The sequence below is a fragment of the Dryobates pubescens genome, chromosome 15 (assembly GCF_014839835.1).
Source record: "Dryobates pubescens isolate bDryPub1 chromosome 15, bDryPub1.pri, whole genome shotgun sequence".
NCBI classification, from domain to species: domain Eukaryota; kingdom Metazoa; phylum Chordata; class Aves; order Piciformes; family Picidae; genus Dryobates; species Dryobates pubescens.
The window spans coordinates 11,783,811-11,801,183 of NC_071626.1; the positions used below are offsets into that span (position 1 = coordinate 11,783,811).

The window sequence follows — 17,373 nt, forward strand, 5'->3', positions numbered from 1 at the left end:
GCTATGGATATTCCAATAAAACACACCAAGCAGTAAAAGAAATAACTGGTATTACAGACAAAAACTGGCAACATCTTCATGGTCTAAACTCTCAACCTATGACACCTCTGAAGCAAAGGCTTGAAGCTTGGAATTTAAAAAATATATTTTATGGATATTCGTCTTTTCTCCTATTGAAAGTCTTAAACTCTTACAAAGAGCCTCAGCCTAAATTCAAGAGACTAAGTTCTAGAGACCTCTTGTAACAGACTCACAAGGATTCCTCCATTTCTTCATTCCCCTACAGCAATGGGTTCAGGATCAGATTTGGAGAGCTTAACTCCACCTAAGTCTCCATTTTTCTTTTTGCATGGACAACTCAAGAGGCCTAGGGGCAATCAAATAACAAGAGGAGATACCTGAATTTAGCTAGAAATTATAATGTCTGAACCTGGGATGCAGATGTGGGGTGTGGGTATTCATTACTTGATTGAAGTATTGTTTTAGCAGTGAACTGACATCTGTGGGATGCAAACAAGACACACCTCAAAAGACTGCTACTTGTCAAGGTGAAGTTCTTTATACAGCTCACAACACAGAAAATCAGCATTACAGTCTTAATCTCGAACTTGTGTGGCTGCTCTAATTTTCATAAACCATGCAATTCCAAGGATTGGATGTGATCTGCCAGGGCAAATAATATGCAGATACTTGATGTAGGAAACAGATGGATGCCAGCCATCTCTGCCAGCCTCCTCTTTCTAAAGGATAATCCCACCAGTGAGTGGAACACATTAAAATGCTTTCATTTCATCAGACCAAAAAGCTCTCTCTCAGCAGGTACTTACGCAGAGGAGAAGGTTCAGTTGAGAGAATGTCCTCTGGTTTCACCTGCCAGCATCTTCCAAACATTTGCAGTTATGTTATCTTCAGATCTGCAGAGTAGACAGTGCTGAGTACTTCAGTTTGGCCCAGCAAACGTGCACCTGTACTTAGTCTGATCATCAAGCATAACCAAAGCAACTCATCTGCCTTACTTAACACTATGGCTATGTATTTCTTCACATATAGACTAGAGCTCAGCAAAGAGAACTAAAACTTAAGAAAGCAGCACAACAGTATCAGAGAACACAGGTCTGTTGCACCCAGGAACTCCTTTAGTACTCATTTCTCCTCTTTCCTCTGTTCCTGTCTAGGAAACTAAGTATTCCAGCTTCCCGACAGGCCCCTGGAAACCCTTGTAAGGGTGGGAACAACACTGCTGAACACTTTGCAAACACTGCTTACGAGCAAAAAGTCTGTTTCTGTACCAATGATACCTGTCACCAAGTTCAGCTGCAATATGCCTAATTATTGTACAGAAAGTACCTGGCCTCAGTTTGTAAAGTAAGTATTCATAGGAACTGTCTTTGAAATGCAGTGTTTGTTTTTGGTCTCATTTATTTATTTATTTATTCAGCTAAACACATGGAATGAATTAACATCAGCTCTGGGAATCTTCAGTCTTATTGCAGGTGTTGCAGACTTTCTGAGCAGACCTAAACATTTGACTGAAAGCTATTTAGCCAGCTATTTTTTTTTTTTTCCAATCCTGAGTGTCTCTACACCAGATGGCAAATAATTTGTGCTGTTTTGAAAGTTCATGGCAAAAATGAATCCTAGAAATATACTGATTTTTATGATAAATTTATACTGCTAACATGTTACAATCTTTTGAGATGGTTTTCCAATGCACATAGACTTCATGAAGGTAAGCCTACTGAAACCATAGGCTTTATCCTTGTTACTGGGATTATCTGTACAGCTTAGATTTGGTACAACACATCCTTCAATACTGTTTTGCAAATTGGAGCCTAATCCTATTTCCTTTAAAGCTGGCTAGCAGAAGTCTACTGATTTCAATGGGAGGATAATTCCTTTTTGTGAATAAGGGAAAGCATTTACATAAAATAATACGGTCAGAAATTGAGAATTCCCTAGTGGTGTCTGTACACTCAGACAGCTTAAATTCTCACCAAATGTTTATTTCAGAAACAATGAAACACTGCATGTTTTACACTGACATGAACAGCTAGAAGGATGCAAATTTCCTGCAAAAATCATTATTTCAGATTTTCTATGTCCATGCTAATACAGTCTCACCTTCCCTCTGTGACTTTTACTTCTTAGTATTCTTCTATCTGTTATGAATGACACTAGCTTACTATTTGCTTTAGTATATTTTCATTCCTCTAGTGACAAGTATAATACCAATTGCAAAGCTGACAATATGTTAAAAAATAAAGGGGAGAAGCTCTGTATTGTTGATACACTCAGCCATATGTGGACTTCTATATTTATCATTATCTTCAATTACCATGGCTATTACATATGAGCACAGAAAGTTCCTTATGCTCAGTTTTAATTGATGTAATTAATCTGCTCTGGTTTCACATTTAAGATTGTGGAAATTTAAAAGGAAAAGTGGTATTTCTACTACATCACAGTACCTGTGCTTATTCCAGTAGAAAACTGGCATTTTTAATTTTGGAGGTTATGGTATTTTATTATGCTTTATAGCCATCTAATCACAATATAAAGCAATGATTCATTATATACTTCCTTATGGAAACGCATGCTTCCAACCAGCTAGCAGACAATTCACTGAGGAATATTAACAACCCTCATAACATAAGGAAACCCATTTTCATCAGTGGCACTCATGCTATTTGGCTCTTGAAGAGCTATAAAGGACCTAGCTGTAGACTACACTGAATTCCAGCCTGAAGGGAGCTTCCAGAACAACTATCGCTGGACACTCCTCCTTGCTGCCTCTGGGGGCACTGAGTGATTTCTGAGCTGCTCATGGGAGTCCAGTGCAGAGTCAGCTGGCATGGACTGGAGCAAAACCCAGGCACATCTGGTGGGACTAGGGCTTGCCCTGGACATGCAGACCACTAGGCAGCTGACACTGTCATCTTGACAGACTGTCATACTCACGGCACTCAGCAAGATCAAGACTCTGATTAAGCTTTTATTTAAGTGAAGTTGTCCTGAGGGGAATGCATGCAAGGACAACTTTTCACTCCCTGCACCGGAAGGACAGCAACTAGGCAGAAGAGACCGAGTCGTGGCTCTCATATGAAGGACTCTTTGTTTATTGGAGCATGCCAAAATGATTTCACTGTGTGCAAACCTTCAATTTCTGCTACAAGAGATCATCTCCATTCTCTGGCCATGGGCTTGGGGGAATGGCTTCTTTTCCAAATGAAAACGCTTGTTCATCTTAACTGTCAACTCTATGTCTGCATCGGTTCAAGTTTCCAAGATGCCTTTCTGAAAGAAATAACAACCTTACTTTAAAATGAAGAAAAACCATGAACTTTATGCATTCATTTTTACTTCCACAGTTCTAGAGGTTGGTAGTGATTTGCACACCAACCTCAGCAGGCCCCGCAAGGTTTCTTGCAGCCTCCTGTAGCGCGAAAACAGCGCGTGCCCATGCCAACGCCAGACAGTGACTGGGTGTGCCCGTGGTTTTCTGCCAGTTCTAGCTACATGGAAACCCTGCGGGAAACCCTCACCCACTTGGTGAATGGGGAAAATTAAGTGTTTTCTGGAAAAACTTTCCAGACCTAAAATTGGTGCTGGCTTACTGGGGACCCTGCCCATCATCCATATGTCCAAGTTTAGGGCTAGGCTCCGCAGGTGCACGTGCCAGATCCGCGGGACCAGGGCCAGACCCCCGCCATGCCTCAGGCCGGGTCCTCAGAGGCCGGGGGCTCAACCTCGGGGTTCGTCCGGCCCGCAGCCGTGAGGGGCGGGCTGGAGGCAGGCTGCTCTCTCCGCCGCGCCGGTGGCCAGGCCCGCAGAGGCGCGTTCTAGCGGGCCGGGAGAACGGCGGCGGCGCCCAGCCTACCTCAGCGAACAAAGAAGGGCTCGGGCCGGCCGCTCGCGGGGCAGCGATCCCAGACGCCACGGCCGAACACGGAGAGGACGCCCACGCCTCGTCCGCGGCGGCGGGGGCGGCCCGGCCGGAGCGGAGAAGCCGCCCCACCCCTGTCCTGTCGCTGCTACCGCCGCCGGCAGGGAATGGGAGGAGAGCACTGGTCGCCACCGCCCCCATCCCCGCCGTGCCGAGCCGCGCCCCGCCCCGCCGCGCCCCATGGTGCCGGCGCGGGCGCGGGGCCGAGGCAGAGGCTGTGAGGCCGGCGGGGCGCGCACACGCTGGCTCGCTGCCGCCGGGCATGGAGGGCGCCGAGGCGGCCGCCTGCGGCAGCAGCAGCCCCGCACAGCCCTGCTGCTCCTCCTGCGGCTCAGGGCCGGCCGGCGCCGAGGCAGCGGCGGCAGCAGCAACAGCAACAGCAGCTGCAGCAGCAGCTGCTGCAGCGGCGGCGGCCATGGAGGAACCGCTCGGGGAGGCTCCGTCCCCGGAGGTAACGGCGGCAGCGAGAAAGCAGCAGGGGGTGAAGCGGCATCACCACAAGCACAACCTGAAGCATCGCTACGAGCTGCAGGAGACCTTGGGCAAAGGCACCTATGGCAAAGTAAAGCGGGCCATCGAGAGGTTTTCTGGCAGAGTGGTAAGGCAGATGGAGAGCCTTCTCTTTTGCCTTTTATTATATATGTATGTGCATATAATTTTTCTTTCCAACACCCACTTTAGAACAGAGCCGTCAGGGTGCAATCCCTCAGGGACCCGTTCAGAGGGAGACCAGTCCATATGCAGGGCTGATGTGTCCCGGTGAGGCGGGAGCCCGGCGTGGCCGGCAACCTGCGGGTACCCGGGTCTGCTCCCGCACTGACGAGAGGGTTAGCATCTCACTCATGTCAGCGGTCACTTGGGTCCAGGGCTTTGTTTGGAGTGCAAATCCTATACAGAAACTTTTTTTTTTTTTTTTTGGTCGGTGGGTAGTGGTATTTTTTTTGAAGGTTGTGTTATTATTGGAAAAATAGGGTGGCTTATCGGCTTGTATTTTGCTTTTACATGCAAGTTCACTATGAACTGTTATTCTTTCCCCACTGGAAATTCTCAGTTTAACGAAACCTGTCACATCCCCTGAGGTAACCAAAGCCACTCACAAAGTACTGTCAGAAGGGCAAGCGCTGGTTCTCCGGTTAAAAATGCCATGATTCAGTCATGCTTTTGTGACCTGAACTTTGCTGACACCTAAAAAAATGGCTGGGACTGCAACCCAGCTCCATTGGTTTTTACGATCCGTTTCACCGCTCAGCGGTGCCGGCTGGCTGGAGACTTCAAGCAGCCCGGAGGTTGTCCAGCAGTAACTCGGCTCCAGCATTTCCTCATCGGTGCAGCACTCCAGCAGGGCGCAGAAATGCAATTGAAGAAATGCACACATTAATCAGAGTTATTGTCATTTTTCCTTCCCTGAAATACATAACTATTCACAGAGGGCAAGTGAATGAGAAGCAGGCGTTGCATTAAAGATTGCTCAGAGAAATAGATGGCTTTCTAAAGAGCTCTTAATGCTGCTTTTCATATGAAGCAGACTAATTGAGTTTTCACTAGACTTCATCTAAAAGCAAGACATTTCCGTAGTGACGTTACAGGTTTTATCTCATTTATCTTTCCCTTTTGGTTGCCTGGAGGCTCAATACACACCCAGAGGTAGAAGAAACTGTACAAAAGGAAATGAAATTGCAGATGTCATGGCTGTAATAAGGGACACTTACTTTGCAACTAAATATCTTTGTGTCGACAGTAAAAATGAGTTTCAGCCAAGCCGTAGAGTCATATCATGTATGCTTTCAGTTTATTAGCTCATTTGGAGGCTGGCTAAAGAGAAACCAGAGATGGACATCTCTGCACATGCTCACTCCCAGTCCATGATTTTCTAAGTTTGCTGTCTTGGCTGTTTTACAGTTGAAGGCTAACAAAAGCTTCAGTAGTTTGAGTTAAATTACAAAATGCAGTAAAGAAGCAAATATGTTGAAAACACCTTCTTTAGAAAGACCTGATTAATCACACACACAAAAAGTGACCATATTGTTAATCAGATTTGGGTTTGGGAAGGGCCCTCAGAGGAAAGGATGTAACATAGATGTGTATCTCCTTTAAGTCAACAACACACCTGGGTTTTTTTTTATATTGTCCTGGCAAGCATTTCAGTTATACAGCTAGGGATACTTAGATGATGCATTCTGAAGTCAATTTTTATGGCTAGTGCCATCTTGAAATGGAGAGGGTGAAAACCAGAATTCCCATGCAGACTTAAATGCAGTAAAAATGTTACACTTGCTCTTATCAGTTGGCATGTAGAAGCTAAACAAATCCTTACCAGAGTGTGAGTTTTATACCATAGTAATACAAGCCTTGGCGTGTGGCGCTTCATAATTATTAACTAGTCTGCAGGCAAGTTCTGGTGTAATGTGTCTGTTTTAACTTTAACATCTGTGAGTGTATGTAAAGTATCCACATTTTGTATGCTTACAGAATAAAAGCTGGTTGTCAGGAATCCAGCCAGACTTAAGTGCATGGAAAACTCTTGTGTTTTTTGTTTGTTTGTTTTTTTCCCCCTGAAAGTTCCCTTGTTTGACTGTTGCAGAGACCACCAGTTGTTTCTGTGGGTAAGACAAGGGCATGGACAGAACGATCAGAGATGGGCAGAATTTTCCTTTACTTCCCCCCTAGCCTTTCTCTTCCCATACTTCCCTCAGTTTTTATTAGTGTTGAGTGTTGCCAGGGCTCATGAGCAGGGTGGACTGGATGTGTGTCCAGCAGGGGATGCACAGAGCAAGCGATGCAGCTGACACAGTCTCTTGCACCATGTCCAATGCAAATCATCTCACAACTGGCAGCTAGGTAGCAAGAGTCCCAAGGTCGTTCAGTCTGTTTGCTTCCTATTCTGCTACTGGTTTAGCTAATCATCTTTTTCTTTACTCAGGCGTAAGCAGGTATTTGAAGCTGTACGGTAACAGATTGCGAAGCTGGACCTTGGCAGAGGCATTGTGTTCCCAGTCATCAGCCCTGTCTAAGTGATCCTATTTGGCCTTTCTGCCTCTCATTTGTTAACAATCTCTTTAGCCATACAGCACTTCATAAAGATATTTGCATGGTTAGCTAGACTTTTAATATGAAGCATGAACTTTGGATTTGTCATCATCTGTATAAATAGAGAGCTTAAGAGTGAAATAGAAATTGGCAGATTTGAGTTAGTGAAGTAAAACCAAGGTGAGAAAACAGTTCAATCAAGGGTGCAGATATGCTTTAGTCCTGTGTCACTGGAAATCAATAACAGGATTTTTGGTGACCTGCATGAAAGTATTACTTGGCAGTTATTAACTGCAGATTTATTCAGGTTGTTACAGTGCTTTGTCTTTCCTTTTAACTTAGTGGAACATGATTGTAAAGCTGCCTGCCATAAAACTCCAGGGTAGAGCGTATATGCATTTAATTTGTTATTGGAAACAACGTACATGAATTTGTGTCTTAGTTACCACAGTGACTACAGACAGTATTGCTTGCTGCACAAAGCAGTTAAAATATTGCCCACTGCATGACGTGTGAGGTGCCTAATTTTGCCAGCAAAGCTTCTTTCATTAGTACTGGCTTGGTGTACGCTGTGTGATATTTTAAATTAAGGCACCTGTTAGTAAGTGTAAGGATGAAGAGGGAATATCGCAAGCCTGTGAAGTAACACTCATGTTGACATTTCTGTGGGTGTTTTCTCCACTTGTCATCTTGCACATGTTAAACCAAAGAACTGAGCATTTGTTCATATTATGCATTCAATGTTTGTTAGCCAAGAAATCCACAGTTACACTTATGTCAGCCTTAGATAAGCTGTGTGTTGACCATGTCTGGCTGATCCTGTGCATGGTGCGTGGTGATGGTAGGTGCGCTTGGTTCTTTAAGTAAATGATTCCACTGGCATAAATACTCCTTCTAATGGAACTTTAAATTACAGATAGGCATTTTCAGTCTTTTTATATGTCTTTTCCTGACATTATGTAGAAAACAATGTCTGGCTGCAAAATGCATTACTGTTAGTTACATTGATGTCAATAAAGGAACACATAGCTCTAAAATGGGGAAGATACCTTGTTAGGCTGCCTGGGTCTCTCCCAGTAAGAGTTTAACTCAGGGGTTCAATATTCTGGAGGGCTTACAGCTTCCTGTGGGTGCCCTCAGTGGAAGTGCTCTGGTAGGAGTCATTTGCTTTCCCTGCTACTGCCGGACCTGGAGCTTGCTAATGTTGCTGGTTGGTTGTTATATTTGTTATAACCTTTTATGAAGCACCCCGTTTTATCTGCACCCTCTTTTATCTCTTTTTCCTTCGTTTGTCATCTGCCCTCAGGAGAGATTTTGCGCTTTGCAAAAGCCAGGAGCTTTTCTGCCTTGTGGTGGGGAGCGGCTTCAGGGGCCTCCCCTCCGTCTTCACCTCCCTCTCTGCCTGAGAGCTAGGACATCTTTTCTTCCTCCTCACCAGTAGGTGGAGGAAGCACTATTCTCCTACAGTAGTTCCTCCAGAAAGTTAATTTTGGGAATTGATGACAAGTTGCAGCCCGATATGAAAAAACAGGCATGCAGTGTGTATTTGTGCAGGCGTGTTATATGTGGTGGTGTGTGTTATTTATCTTTCATGCATAGGAACGCAAGTAGAGAGATGTTATCAAATTAAGTTGGTTTCCAAAATAAAATCTTGGTGGGGAAAAAAAAACGACAACACAACTCCCCAAAGAAACCAAACAATCCACAATTTAGAGTGACAGAAAATTTTTTAGTTGCAGCTCCAGAGAAAATCTTTGATATGAGACAGTTCTGCTTTATGGTGTTTTTGGACACAGGACTTCTGGAACTAGGAAACAACAGTAGATAATGCAAGAGGAGGACCTTTGCTTTGCTGGTTGTATTTTTCTGTATCACAGCAAACTGAAACAACGAATACCAACAGTGACAGCTCTGTCATGTTAGTAATTAAGGCCTTGTTGGCCACAAAACCATTTGTTTGTGGTGTGGTTTTTAGGGGTTCCAAATAACAAGGTAAAAGTGTGCTTGTGGGTCGCTGGGGACAGTGAAAGCCAGGTGGGACATTTTGCCCAATTCTCTCATCTGCTTTGCTCATCAAGTAAAAAATGTTGGTATACTTCTATTCCCTCTTATGTTTAATGCTCTCTTATCTTTAATGACATGTTATGTTGCCTTTTTTTTTCTTTTTTTTTTTTTCCCCTTGTAATTTCTTTTTCAGTTAGCACCTGGGGCACTAATTAATATTGATTTTTATCTTGATCACTCAGTGTGTATCTTCTGCAGGATGATGTTCAAATGTGATACAGAACTGTTTACTTGGGGTTTTTTAGGTTGTTGTTCTTACTATATCTTCTTTTATTGTAGGCACCAGTGGAAGTATCTACACAACACTGCTGTGATGTGAAGTGGTTGTATAGTACTTTGCACAGCAGGGTCTTGATTTGTGAATGTGGTTTCCACAGCTATGATAATACACTTTAATAGTAACAATGGCTTGTATCACTACCCTGTTTTATACATGAGAAAGAAAAACTTGGTGATTAAAGCCAAAATCATCAGAATTACCAGCTAGTTCCAAGTGCATAGCCTAATACCTAATTTTTTCAGACATGTAGAGTACATAGCATCAGGGTCCTATGGATGACAGCCTCCTCCTGCAGATCTTGGTTTCTCCTTCATCCTGGGCTTTCTCTTTACTTCAGGCTTTTGTCCCTGCATGACACTCAGCTTTCATCTCCATTTCTGGCTCTTTTGTACTCTGCTTGTGCTTTGTTCTGGGTGCCAGTGCTATGACCTGCCTAGAGAGCGCTGCCTTGCTCCCTGCTTCCAAGTTGGTAGCTGCCAGCAGAATCCGTGCAGCCTGTGATGGGAGCTGCGTGCACCTCTTCTGCCACACAACACTTATAGGGGACCAGAGGTTCCCCAGTGAAAGATTAATGTTATGCAAAATGTATTGCCCAAAGCCTTATTTCTTTATCTGTTTGTTCGTTTAAAATGTACAGACTGAATTCTTTTAGGGACTTAAAATGTGACAATGTTTCTGCAGTGCTGAAGGCATGTTAGTGAAGCTAAGATCATCCTCTGTAAAAATTCTATGAATGTATGCATGGAAATTCTAGATCTGGAATGAGTGGAAGTTCAAAAAAGTATATGGTCTTGAAAATAATTCTGCTGGGTTTTGTTCTACCTTTAATTATTAGATGTGTTCTGAGACTGTTAAAAAAAAAAAAAAGTAAAGGAAAAAGAAAAAACCCTCTGGATTTAATCTAATGTAATTTACAGAGAACATTGTGGGCTTATTACAATAGGAGTTATTACTTGGTTGTATAAAATTTACTCTGTTCTTCACATAAACACTTGTGTAGCTTAAATGTAAAAGAAGACCTGAACGTCGAAGGCTGCAGACAGAACTGATTGCGGGATGCAGGTCATTAGAGGACAGGCACTAGTACAAAATACTTTTTTCTGCACTGAGAGTTTTCGCTAGAGAAGCAGAAGGGTATGGTCCAGTCATAGCAATGGCTGATTAATCACTGGCCGCATCAGCTTGAACATGTTAATCATGTTAGTCAAATCTTTTACCAAATGAAAGAACAGCATGTTCTTTCTGAGCTTTCAGTGAACATGAAGTGATGTTCCTTCAAGGATGTTCACCTTTTACAGGTGAAAAATTAATAAGTGTTGCTTCTTTCCCCCCATCATTGGACCAAACAATTTTGGGCAGGTCAGTTAGCTTCCCTGTGGCTCAGTGTATTCTTTTCTGGAGGGATACTACTCAATATAGGGAAGCTAGACATTTTGGCCTGATACATATCTAGTGTGATCCCTCTAAATATGAAGTCCACAACAGAATTTGAGCCAATGTTTACAATGCAGACTTCAGCTCAAAACACTATAAAATGCCTAAGTGTTATTACAAATGGTTTCACAGCACCATATGCTAGAGAACGCAAGAGAATGGAAATTACTTGTACAAAGTTTTTTATTAGATGGCAAAATAAGCTGCATTTTTTGGTGGCATGTGTTCTAAAAATTATTAGTATTTTTTAAGAACCACAATGTGGATTTACCATGTGGAGACAATTACTGTATATATTGTAGTTGGGGGTCATACATGTTGAATAAAACTTTGTGGAATGTGCAGTTCTTGTGAGCAATTGTTTGTTCTTTGCAGAACTGTAATGGCAGTTAGTCTGTGTTTTGTCTGGTAAATAAATAACTAGAGAGTCTTTACTGGAGTGAGGAACTGAGAGGAGACGTGGCGGTCACGACAGTGCCAAGGAAGAATGCCAAGCGTGGGTTGGAAAACATTTCCAGGTATATCAGCCTTGAACACTGGTAGGTCATGTGTACAGCCATGGTAGTCCAAATGCAGATCATTTGGGATATGTTTCCAAAGCCCACATACCAGGGATTCAGAAATTGGCTCCTGACCTTTGCTTTGATGTGGGCATCTCCATGGCGCAAGTCTCAGCTCACGTACCACACTTACATACCCTCGTGAACCAGGATGCTGATGCCAAAGTACCTCCTCTTGTACAACCATGTCCTCTTAGCAGGATACTTGTTCTCATTGCTGCCTTGAATGCTTCTCCTGTGTAAGTGGAGCCAGACCATGTTTTCTATTGCAGCCCTGGACAATCTCCAAAGTGAGAAGCACAGATTTGCCTCTGGGCTTGGAGTGGGATAGGAGCTTGAGCATGGATGGCAAGCAATGGCAGCTGTCAGCTCCTGTGCTCAGAATGGCCAGAGCCTTAGCAGCTCCTGACCTGGACAGGGGTGGAGGCTGCTGTCAGTGCCCAGTGCTGGTGTACAGTGTGGATGATTTGCACACCACCAATGATGGGCATGTTGGTGTGGGAATCTTTAACCTACAGAGACTATTGATTTTACCTCTTCTTGCCTCCTGTGTAAGTCAGGATTTGCCCCAAAGTCACCCAGGAAGGCACCAGACAGTTCGCAGAAAAAAAAAATCTCTTGTTATGAGGCCTGCTGGGTTGATGTATTTGGGATAGTTGGTTTGTCAGAGGAAATGTCTCAGATGAAAAGGTCTCTGACTAAATATGCAAATGACATTTGTCAGCATTTCCCTCAAATATCTCCCAGCAGATGTGAGTACCATGTGTGTCCATTTAATAAACTAAACTCAAAATAATTTCCACTTTTCTAGATATATGGGGAATAGCTGGGGCAGGGGGGTGGGGAGTGAACTACAAAGCAAGGTAAAAACTGCATATGTGTGTTGTTATATTTGATGACCAATTCATTAAAGCCATAAGTGTATCCAGGCTTTCAATAGTATTCTCCTGCCGCTGCTTCCTGTTCTCCCTGGCTACAAAATCAGTCTCTATGCCTCTCATTTGTCTTACCCACATGAAAGACTTTGAGCATCTGCAAGTTATGGTTTGAGAAGTATCTGCTTTTAAAAAGAATGTATTTATCACCGTGTCTTCACAGGCAGCATAGTATGTTGTATAAATTAGGGGATCCTAGACCTTTGAACACTAGGAGGCTGGGTGAGACACTCAGGAGTACAGTGTCTGGCCATACCCATCAAACATCCTGGACCCATACCAAAAATGCCAGATGTTCAGTAGATGTGGAGGCTTTCCTGCAACCTTTGCTGTGTGTGTTGCAGAGGGGAGACAATGGAAGGGGTGAGGTTCTAGCTGTCCCTTGCTCTTGTGCCATTTTAGTACTGGCTTTGAGCTTAGTATTTTTCATGTTTTGAACTAAAGACTGTGGACCAACCCTCCATTCAGTCAGTTAAACTATTGTATGTTATAAATGCTTAGTGTTCCCCAACTCTCCCAAAGGCTGATGGGATTTGCTTCTAGCTCGGGTTGTTTATGAGACATCGCTCCTGGAAGCTGCTCCTGGCCCACAATGGGGTCTTGGGTCTTGCTAAGTGTGAATATTTTCAGGTTCTGCTCTTACTAATGGAGAAAAAAAAAACCCAACCTTTCATTATGAAAAGACAAGCCACACAGCAACTTTGGGAAAGGGGTTTGGTCTGGCTGGCATGTTTGAAAACATCCCAGCTAATTGTAGGTGAATTCAAAATCACAAAATAAATGCAGGTCCTGTGGTTTATAAGTACTAAGAATACAGGGAGGATGGTTATGGGGTCTTAATCTCTCTTCATAGGGGAGATGCTCAAGTCCCCTAATCATCCTTGTGGCTCTCTGTTGGATTCTCTCCAGCAGTTATGTCTTTCTTGAACTGGGGAGCCCAAAACTGGACACAGTATTCCAGGTGTGGTCTCATCAGGGTAGAATAGAGAGGTAGAAGAACTTCTCTAGACCTGCTGGACACACTTTTCATGATGCATCCCAGGATACCATTGGCTCTCTTGGCCACAAGGGCACATTGTTCCATGGAGAAGTTGCCGTCCACCAGCACTCCAAGGTCTTTCTCCGTGGAGCGCCTTCCCAGCAGGGCAGCCCCTAACCTGTACTGGTGCATATCGTTATTCCTCCCCAGATGTAGGACCCTCTACTTGTCCTTATTAAACTTCATGAGGTTTGTCTGCACCCAGCTCTCCAGCCAGTCCAGGTCACATTAGATGGCACCATAGCATCATGGGATGTCAGCCAGCCCCCCCAGTTTTGTATCATCAGCAGACAAGGGGCAATGGATGTAAACTACAGCATGGGAAGTTCCACCTCAACACCAGGGAGAATGCTTTACTATAAGGGTCACAGAGCACTGGAACAGGCTCCCCAGAGAGGCTGTGGAGTCTCCTTCTCTGGAGACTTTCATGACCTGTCTGGATGCATTTCTGTGTGACCTATGCTAGATTCTGTGGTCCTGCTCTGGCAGGGAGGTTGGACGCAAAGATCTTCAGAGGTCCCTTCCAACCCCTAACATCCTGTGATCCTGTGATGTAAAAAGATTAAGTCACTTGAACACAAGTTTAACAGAGGAAGACCGGAAAGCATTAAAAAAACCCAACAACAAAACAAACAGCTCCTGAGGGACGTGTTTGGAGCTGTCATTTATTTATGTATTTTTGCCAGGATACTCTGCAAAAATCAAATTTCATAGCTTCCCCCATGGAGTTCCCCTCAGGTGGCCAGGAATGCCATGGTGAAACTCAGCAGTGGTTTCAGCAGAGCCATGTTGTGGGTTGTTGTTTTGGCATGGGGGAAACAAAGAATGCTTTTGGGAGAAGAGAGGAGAGTGCATCCTTTCTGGCTGGTGAGTGTCCTAACACCATGCAACCTGGAGCATGAGATAGCTTCACTCCAGCACAAGATGAAAATACATGTAAAATACCCACTGGAGGCAATACAGGCTTAACAGACCAGTGTAAGTACACAACTGAGATGGGTTCACATTGTCCTCTTGGGAAGACACCTTTTTAACCAGGCCTCATACATGAGGCATATCATCTTTCATGCTCCTTTCCTTGTCATGTTTATTCTCTTTGGGTGAAATGAGGTGAAATAATGAAGCAGTCTGTGGGTTTAAGCTCCACCTGCTGAAGGAGATGTTTGTCACAGCTGTGCTTTGGGCACCCAGGAGGTTTGCCTGGAAAGTCTGTGGCAGAGCTGCAGGGAGAGATGGGGTCAACCACAGCTCCATCATTGTGCTTGTCCATTTCTTGTATGGGTGTAGCTATCTCAGGAAGGTTGCTCATAGAGTGGATGTCCTCTTTCATGGCTGTAGTCACACTCAGGAGGGATGGTGCCAGTTTCTGAGAAGTGCACCAGCTGTTGTGTCTTCAGGCCTGGTCGATCGGTACCACTTAGTGTGAAGGAATGAGGGCCTTCAGCTAGACTGTGCAGTGCTTTTGCATCCAGGCTATGCACTAGCCATTTTTTTGAGCAACAGGGTTTTTTGCCGTGTACAGTCAGGGAATTTCCTACCCGCCTTTCTGTTTCAGTAAAACAAATGTATTCTCCCATCCTGTCTGGCATTTCATGATGAAAATCTGGTCTAGTGGGACCTGTGAAATGCCTCATTGTGGGTTGTGCATTGCTTGCAAGGAATTTGTTGAGAAGGATTTCATGCTGTACTTTAACCTCCTTCCAGCCTTTCTTGGATGAAAGAAAAACTCTGCAGCCATGAATGTAACTGGTTATCATTATTGGATGTCATTACTCACTCGCTCCAAGTGTAAAACAGCAAAAAAAATACCGCATCCCCTGTGATGTCCGTGGGTAAAATGCTGCTCTCAGTTACATTAACACTGTTGTAAAATGAAGAGTAGAGTTCGGCCCTTTGTTTCATTTGAAATACTTGTTTGACACAGGCAAGGACTAAACAATACACTTGAAAGCTATTCGTGCTATTGTCTGTAGAGCAGAGCTAGTATTTTATGAACTGGCTGATCATAAAGACGGTATAAATCACATAAAGCATTCTCCTTTACTTTTTCTTTCTTTTTTCCCTTCTTGCAGATGGAGCTTGTAGAGCAGAGTTGCAGTCAGATGTCTGCTCCAGGATATTTTAGTTGTACTGTGTGAGTCCATTAAACAAATGTAATGGCTTTTTGGAAAGAAGCACTGTGTTTCAAACCAAATGTTTTACATGGAGAACATCTGGGTAGTTCTGTGTGTGTGTATGTAGAGCACATCAGACAGCAGCCGTAGTGAGCTCAGCTGGGAGGTTGCCTGGGATGTAGTTGTAGGATATGACAGTTCAGTTGTTACGGGGAATAATTCCTATGAAGTATCGCCATAAACTGAGTGTTTGGCACAAATAGGTGTATCTGTGTTTTACTGTACACCCGAGTTATGCTTATCTTCCCAGCAAAACTCTAAATGATGTTTAAACAACCCAGTAAACGTTGGCACCTCTGAGCTGCAGCATGTGCATTAAAATAACACCAACTTGAGAAAGCTGTTACCATTAAGGGCAGAGGAAGCCTGATCTTTTTTCAAGGAAGCACTATTGATTCCTGCCACAGGCAATGTAGTGTGAGCGAGTGATGTATGCAATGTGTGCAAATGGTGTGTGGGATTGAGTTGGAAGTGATCGATGTTCCAGTGGCACTGCAATGTGTTGCTTTGAGGAATGTGAAAATACAAAACCAGTGAAATGCATGTAATTAGCCTGACATTAGGGTTTATTTGGGCTATTGGAAGAACTTTAACCTGTTAAATTAATGAACCTGCTCTTACTACACAGCATCAGAGGTGATGTTTCCAGGAAATGTAGGAAATGTTGAAAAATGGCTTCTTTGGGAGTCAGTTCTTAAATTATTTCTGCAATTTAACTGAGGACTGTGTGGTTCAAATGAAATTAAAGTTGTAATTTCCAGCGTAGCAATGCAGCTTCCCCTTTCAGGATTGTTTAAGTAAAAAGTTAAACAAAGTGGGTTAGGCAGTCTCTTGCTTCAGTCCCTTGTGGACAGCAATTCACATCGCGCAGCACTGCTTTAATAGTCCTGCTTGGTCTGACATGATTTGTGGTATTTGCTGAGATGAATTTCTGGACCAAGCAGCGTAAGAGGGAATTGCTCCTCACTCTGAGGAAGGTGGTATGTCCAAGTCTGTGTGAAGGTCACTGGCAGGGTGAAGTGGGAAGCCTGTGCTGCTGTTGCACTACCTAACAGCTTAGCTTTTGGCAAGGGGATCCCAGAAATCTGAGTGCTAACTCTCCCTTGTTCAATTGACCCCAGCCAAAATACGTGCCAAAAAAGGTGTCTGAGGAAGGGGGCAACAGTCCCGTAGATCACAGGGTGTGGGGGAATTTTTGCCAAAAGCTTTCCATCTAGGAAAAAAATTGCTGTGCTGTTTCTCCCCTCCAGAGTTAACTCTCCCTGCAACTACTTACAATAACAGCCTGCAGTTGTGAACTCTTCTTCTAGCAGGGAAAGCTAGAATGGTGTGTTCAAGGCTGCAAAACTACTTGATTGCCAGCCACTTAATTGTAGGAAAGTGTAATTCATTCCTCACCCTCTGTGTCTATTCTAAGCCCAAATGGCTGCAGGTAGCAGGAGCATTTGTGTTCCTGTGTTACTCTTTCAGCTGAGCCATTAGGGTGGCCTTGGTAATTTACTTCCAATAAATAGAAGGGAACAGGAGTAGGTTCCTCTACCTTGAGAGGTGTAAATATTTCTCAGAAATCAGAGACCAGTATGGACAAAATGTTAGCAAACTCCTTTCCTCTCTCTATAGCAATTTTCCACCATGTTCTGTCATAAATTCTAGGACAGTCCCTTCCAAAAAGGGACCATTAAATAGGTAATGTCCAGGCAGAGCAATGTAATATGAAGCAATGCTTTCACAAAACCAAATTTAATACTGCAAAGTGGTCTGCAAGCCCTGGAGCAAAATAACCTGGCGTGGATACACACAATTTCCAAGAGTGTTTTTCCAGATAGGATGTGGGTTTATGGTTCACTAGATTTCCACCAGGAAATGGCATTTCTATTTTGATTCACTTTGATCAATTTAGAGAAATATACTAGATAT

General features: G+C 43.7%; 1 protein-coding gene across 1 annotated transcript in view; it reads left to right on the top strand.

The window, feature by feature from the left end:
• The first annotated feature begins 4,137 nt into the window (after positions 1-4,137).
• Positions 4,138-17,373, top strand: part of NUAK1 (NUAK family kinase 1) — a 47,068-nt gene continuing 33,832 nt past the window's right edge. The window contains exon 1 of the mRNA XM_009908350.2: positions 4,138-4,541. Within this exon, the coding sequence (XP_009906652.2) occupies positions 4,206-4,541 (336 nt within the window). The 5' untranslated portion in view covers positions 4,138-4,205. The remainder of the gene's footprint in view (positions 4,542-17,373) is intronic.